The sequence below is a fragment of the Lissotriton helveticus genome, chromosome 9 (genome assembly GCF_964261635.1).
Source record: "Lissotriton helveticus chromosome 9, aLisHel1.1, whole genome shotgun sequence".
Taxonomy (NCBI): Eukaryota; Metazoa; Chordata; class Amphibia; order Caudata; family Salamandridae; genus Lissotriton; species Lissotriton helveticus.
In genome coordinates, this window is record NC_136070.1 from 1,002,598,247 (window position 1) to 1,002,605,158 (window position 6,912).

A 6,912-nucleotide genomic window follows, 5' to 3' on the forward strand; every position below is an offset into this window, starting at 1 on the left:
CTGTGAAATTGACATTTTTCTCGCAGAGGCTACACAATACGAGGAAGAAAGAGGAAGGGGGCCCTTAAGTCGGGAATACACACACAAGCTGAAAAATATGTGTGTAAGTATCAAACGTGCCCGTATAGGTGGTATTATTAGGGGTGCATAACACTGTAGATGGAGTGGATCGATGTATACTCTATTATTCGATTTATTCAAACCTTTGGTTTTTATAGAACACAATAGAGTCTGCCTGATATTCTGATCGGGACTACTGCCCTGCGATTTTGAAAGTGTACTGCGTGTAGTGGGGACCTAATAAAACCATCGAGAAGTGAGTACACTTTAAATAGATAGCTGTTATTATTCTTGTGGCTGTAACTAAACTTTGTACAGATCACTGAGGCCATGATAGATGTGCAATCCTTACTCTGTTATAGGCATCGTCTTTTTCGCCAGTCAAGAACCATTTTATTTCCAGCTATTTGAGTCTTGACCCAAAATGAATAGGATGTAAGTACCATCATGTGCCTATAGGATAATTCTTGAGATGCACACATGTTTCTGTACAGGTGTGATGAACTATGAGCCCAGTCAAAATATATATATATATATCGTGGCTCTTTTTCGTTACAGTGATTGCACTATCGTTCATACAATCCAGGTCTACTTTTATTATCCTTACTACTACCGAGAGAAAGGAGGCATCATTCCCCTACTCCGATGATAAATCTTTGACAAATATCTGTCAATAAGGTCAGTATATGTAGCGGGGTCGATAGGGTCTGTGACATACATGGGTATGCTGCCCCGTTAGGTGAAGATAAACGGTGTACATTGCCACTTACTAACCAGTATGAACCATACTGATGAGCTATTTCTATGAAATTATTATCAATAATGAGGTATATACAAAACATGATATGAACCAAGATGTATATAGAACTTACCTGTTAATACCATGTGCAATAGACATTTTTGTCTCTAAATATAGGATCGATATATGATTTGCCTTTTTGTAAACAGGTATCATTGAATTATAGCTGTATATGCAAATAAGTTGTTGTTCAACATTAAGCAAGAGAGTCTAATTGGCTCCAATGATAAAGGGAAACTAAATGTCCTGCTTATGTATGAAAACCGGCCAGAAATGGTATATGGATATATGTATATATGTATAGATTGTTATAAAAATGTATATGAAGGATGTTCTGAATGATATGTACTGGTACAAATTAGTGGATGTGGGTGATTAGAGAATGAAGGATGTGATATATTGGTGGCAAAGAGCAACAGCCTGGTGACATGTACTTGTGTTAATTCGGTTAGTTTTATGTACAGAGATAGATGGAATTTCCATTGTAGAGCAACTAAGATATATTTTATCTAATTTCAGATATCTTGGGAAGACAGGCAATAATTTCCTGATGAAGGCGGCCATATACTATTTGTCCGTTGAAACGCGTCGAAACCGAGGGAATAGTACTACATATATTAATTGAGGAATATTCTGATTGTTGCTGAATTTACCTTGATGCACGTTCCCTTATAGCTTTAGGAAATAGACTGAATGAATTAATGTATTTGATTTGTTCCTTTTGATTTATTCTCTGTGTTCCCAAGTTTTTTATATATATTTTTAATTTTGTGATTTTATTGTTGTTTTAAGTACTAATAAACTGTGCATATTGAATTTACAGTTTTTTACATAATCATGTTTCCAATATTGCTCTTTGAAATGTGTATGAATGCTCACTGTTGAATCTAGTTTTAGGTATTGATTTGTAGTAAATGCGCCCAAAGGGAATTTATTGTTGACATAACGTAAAAAAAAGTACACACATATTAATATTAGAAGTTTGCTAAGGGATTTTATGGAGGGGGGGAAACCCTACCAGGACTCTAGAACTTATGAAAGAAGAGAAACAAATATGCACACTTAATCCAAATGAGAGGAAACTAGAAATCTTTTCATGTCCTAATGAAAATTTGATAATCACCTACAACCCAATACTGAGGTCAAAACGCGTTAACATCACTCAGGAGGATGGATTAGAGCACAGGCGTTTAAAGAAGCCTGGATCGTTTTTTAAATGAGTTTAAGGATCACAATGAGAACACACGGGTCTCATGGTTGCACCTCCAGGAAGCCTTGTTTTCATAATGAAGTCTCTTCGGCCATGTGCAAAAGGTTTGGCCTTTATGATCCTCAGAACGAACCAAAGTTCTTTAAGGATATCTGATGTGCATTTTCTATTGTAATCATTTGAGAATCCAATACTTATTCTGCTTAATGACGCTTTAAGAACTGTGCGAACCAATGGGTTGGCTTTCCACAAATTGCATCTTTATCCACACAGGATGAAGTCTTTCTCTTGCAATATTACAAACCAATTTTGCAACATATTAGGCGACCAACCATATCATGGCTGTCATAATCATTTATTATGTATTTATAAATAAATATCTGTCTATGTGTCAAATTTGGTTTCACATCTGTACAAATGTGATATATGGGGGTTTGAGAATCATTTCCCCTTTCCTTTTAGCTCAGTGCCACAACCCCAAATACCCTAAACGGGCAAACGCCATCAATTTCAATACAAATACAAACCAGCACAAGATTGTGTGCATGATCTGTGAATTCATACTTGAACGTTGCAAAAGCGATTTCTAGAATGTGTAATAAATGTTTTTATGTTGTTTTATTGTAAGTGTTTTTTTAAATATAATCGAAAATGTGGAAGAAGACACGTATTCCACAAGAAAATCTGTTTTCAGGGATTGATTGCATTATTGTATGTATTGTAAGTAATATATTAATGTGCTCCACATGCACTCGACGGATAAAGGTGGATTACTTCATAAAACAAACATTGGCACAGCTAATAGGTCTTACCTATGCAAGAAGCAAGTAAATGAGAGTGACAATGAAGCCAGGCAATTTTAAGTAAGGGGCGGGCTTTATGCCCATTTTATTGTTTTTCAAGTAACAAAAGCTCCTGCAAGCAACGGTGTATTCTCTGCCTCAGGCGAGACCTACAATGGAGAGGAATGACCAATAGCAACACAGAGGTAATGTAAGGAAACTCAAGTCACATCAGTGGCTTTATTTAGAAAAGGAAACATTTTATTTAAATAAATATATATTAAATAAATATTAACATATACTTATAAAAATAGACATTTAGTATAAATAACATACAACGTTAACTTCTGTTCTGTCTGCAAATATTAAAAAATACATGTTTGAGACAAAGTGCTGTTGTTGTACTATCGCTCTGAGATAAATCCACAATCAGATTCTGAGGTGAAAGGCACAGAGTCATAATTTCACCCTAACACACAAGCACTGTATCGTGCTTTACTGTGCCCTGGGTGCTAACTGCAACAGCCACATAGTGGCAACATACTCCACAGGTGATAAGTCCTAAACTGGGCACCTGTACCAAATTGTGTTAAAGTTAAGACACACTCATGCTTCCTGTAAGAGGATTCGAATTGCTTCAGGAATGTGAGTGACTCAAATCTGTTTCAGGCACATAAAACTGTCTACCATTGCAGCAAATGTATACAGTACTATGAGTTCAAGTGTAGGAAAATGACCTAAGTAATGCATGACATTCCTTTAACAAGAATGCACAATTCTGCTGGATTTATGTTTCCAATTTTTCTAAAACTTCAGTTCAAAAGTAATTTTCGACTGGTGTTCTCTATAATCGCAGCTGATGGTTGGATGTGCTGGTCCTGCATGAGGAGGAAGGGAGGATGAGGCACAATACATTGTATCTTCAAGATGGTGAAATAACTGCATGTCGTAGCAATATTGCAGCTAATTGGCTGTAGTAATCCCTTGGAGTGGAGATAAATGCTGAACCAGTTTGTTGCACACCTCCATGTACGCTGCGCACTTGACGTCCTCATTCAGCAAGCGGAAGAGATTGAGGATCACAATCTCCTCAAGACACTGTTGCGATTCCTAGAAAGGACAGAAGGCTTTAAGTTACAAAGTTTGATAAGGCTCCCTCTGCCTACTCCTGTCCTCCCTACTGCCCACTCAGCTCCCTTTGCAGCATTACATTGCCCCATGGTTACCATCTCTTTGTCCTTGTTGAACTCCTTCAACCAATGGTCCAGGTGCTGTGAATGGTGGTTTCTATGGGTCCTAGAATTCACCTGAAAGATAATTTGAGAAAGAAACATGAGTATCTTCCTGGATAGTAATGTGTCACTTTTGTCCCAAGGCCCCACAATGCCATGTAGTGGTAGAACTTTATCAGCATGATCAATGCCCTGAATGGTTCTTAAGGCTGAGGTGTCTAATGTTAATTACAATGGAAGTAACTGCAAAAATGCATTTACTTCCAGGAAAGAAATGCTCAGGGCTGGGAAGACATGGGGAACAATCTCCTAGAGGTGGTAATAAGGTTAAACATCACTTACAACGAAACTTTTACAACGCACTACCATTACAACGCGGTCATTACAACGCAAACTATTACAACGCATTGCGCTGGGGGGCGCTCTAGGATAGGGAATAGGTTAATTTACTATCCAATAACCTTCCCTAGTGTCCACGGGGACTGGAGTTGGAATAGTAAATTAAACTATTCACTATCCAGCACCCAAAAGCGTTATGCGTTGTAATGGTATGCGATGTAAAAACCGCGTTGTAAAGGGAGGCGTTGTATTAGCCTGCGTTGTAACGTCATACATCCGTTAATAAGATAAGTATGTGTACAGAGTCTGGGGGTAATACTTGAAGCGGTCCTAAATTCAGAACATAGACCGGGTCTAGATTTATCAGTTACAGAATCTATGGTAAGTCTTTTGCCAGTACTTACGCAGTGCCTCAGGTTTTCCCGGATGGACACCAGCAGATCCAAAGGCTTCGACGCATAGGTGGACAGCTCAGGATTGCTGATGTTCCTCAAGATATGAATCGCCAGTGTCACCTTCTTTTCAACAATAATGAGCCTGTCATGGACCTTAAAAAAAGAAGAAAACAGCTGTGATCATCCTGTGACCCATGGCGAGCCAGCTGGCTGGACCTCTTCAGTAAGAAGTGTTTTTCGTCTCTGCTGGTTAGTGCTCGACATCTGAGAACAAGAGATCTTACTAACACACCAACAATATACAAGAGCATCATTCTGTAGTGACATGGCGCATTCAGGGGCAGGGTTCTCTCAAAATGGAAAACAATCTTAGTGCTAAGGGCAGTGGAAAGAGGATGGTGGGATAGGCTAATTGGACAAGGAGCAGAGATTCATAGCGCGATGTGTGGATGAACGGTGAGCCCTGGTTTCATGCCCCTCAGGAATCTCTTACCATGAAATGGAACACAGTTGGCCTCAGATTTAAGAGCTTCTTAGAGCATTTCTGGATAATTGGCAACATCGTCTCCTCCTATGACAAAGTAGAGAGGCATTGTAATGAAATGTTTGTAGTAACGAGGAACAGTTTCTGACATCTGGTTACACCTGGTTAACAATCAGATCAAGGAATGTATAAACTGCTTCCACCATCAGCTCTTCACTGCATGTTCACATGTATGGTGTCTCTTACAAGTTGACCTCCATAGCTCATAGGACATATTCTCCCCAATACATTTTTTCAAGCTTTTAATGTATCATTATATGCAAGGGATTGTTCAAATTCCGTAGGTCTTTTAGGATCTTCCCACCTTGATAGTCCTACAGATCTCTAAGGTTGCTCACAAGAGATCTGTTTTAGTGACCAACTTCTAATGATGCCTACAATGTTCTCCACAGAACAGGTAAGTCATTGATAGAAACACAGAAGTCATCAACAAAATGTATCCTTTAGAATGAAGTCATCTTGTGGGTCCTCTCTCAATTTCTTTTGCAGTGTGCAGTCATAGCACTTCAGGAACTAAGATCTGAGAAGAAAGTGTATGCATATCACATACTCCTGATCTCTGTTGTGAACCTCCCCTCTGTAACTTACATATTTATCCCTCAATTTCTGGACGGCTCTAAGGTCGGATGGTATGAGCGTCTTATACTGGGAGATGTGGCACATCCTTGTGGCTGTCATCCTGGGGAAAGCCTCTGCGGTTAGAACAGTCATGGCTACCATGGCCAGCGTCATCCTCTTCGACTCCATTTCTATGGGCAAAAAGAGCACCCCAAAACATATTTAGTGTTTATAATCTCAAAAACTATTTTGAACAGCCATATGATTTATAAATTCCGTGCATAAAGCTTTTTTATTTGTAGTGGCTCAATAGAATATGTAGAAACATGATGTGCTAAGAGGAATGCTTCCTGTAATAGCTCATGGTGCAGATCATCCTTGCTTGAGCGCAATAGAAAAGGCAATCGTGGAAGCCATCTTGTAATATCATAGGAGTATCATTCTGATCATAAAACGTGTGCACTACCAACTGGTCATCATATAAACTCTTGGAGTCATACTAATATAAACCAGCAGCAAGAAAGGTACATCTAAGTTCAAATAAAACCAGACCAAAGATAGTTAGTTGCGTCTTAGTGACCATAGGCAGATATACACTGACAACAAGAGACATTCTGTTTCCCACTTTAGAATTTACCTTAACAGCACCCTCTTTGTGACATTATTGAAACATAACCTTACACTTCCTTTAACTACAAGGATGTATGCCCTTCCACTTCTTTTAACTAACAGGACTTCTTCCCCCCCAGTTTTAACTATGCCTTTTATATTTTCGGTGATAGCACAGATGTCTCTATTTGTTCGGTCTAGCTGAGGCTCTGATGCTGCTTTGGCAGCACAAACATCCCTCTTCCTGGAGTCTAGGTCTGGCTCTGAGAAAACCTAGGGCAACACAGATATCCCTCTTTCTACAACCCGTTTTATCATTGATACTGCCTATGAGATGACAGATATTCCCCTTTTTCCTACCTAACTATGTCTCTGTTGCTTCCC

General features: G+C 38.9%; 1 protein-coding gene across 1 annotated transcript; it reads right to left on the reverse strand.

Moving 5' to 3' along the window:
• Positions 1-3,814: 3,814 nt before the first annotated feature.
• Positions 3,815-6,108, reverse strand: LOC144783356 (interferon lambda-3-like). The gene is made up of 4 exons (XM_078662371.1): positions 5,950-6,108; positions 4,827-4,970; positions 4,078-4,158; positions 3,815-3,961 (listed from the first exon to the last, which is right to left on the reverse strand). Exons 1-4 carry the CDS (start codon positions 6,106-6,108, stop codon positions 3,815-3,817), a joined length of 531 nt encoding a protein of 176 aa, XP_078518497.1.
• Positions 6,109-6,912: the final 804 nt, after the last annotated feature.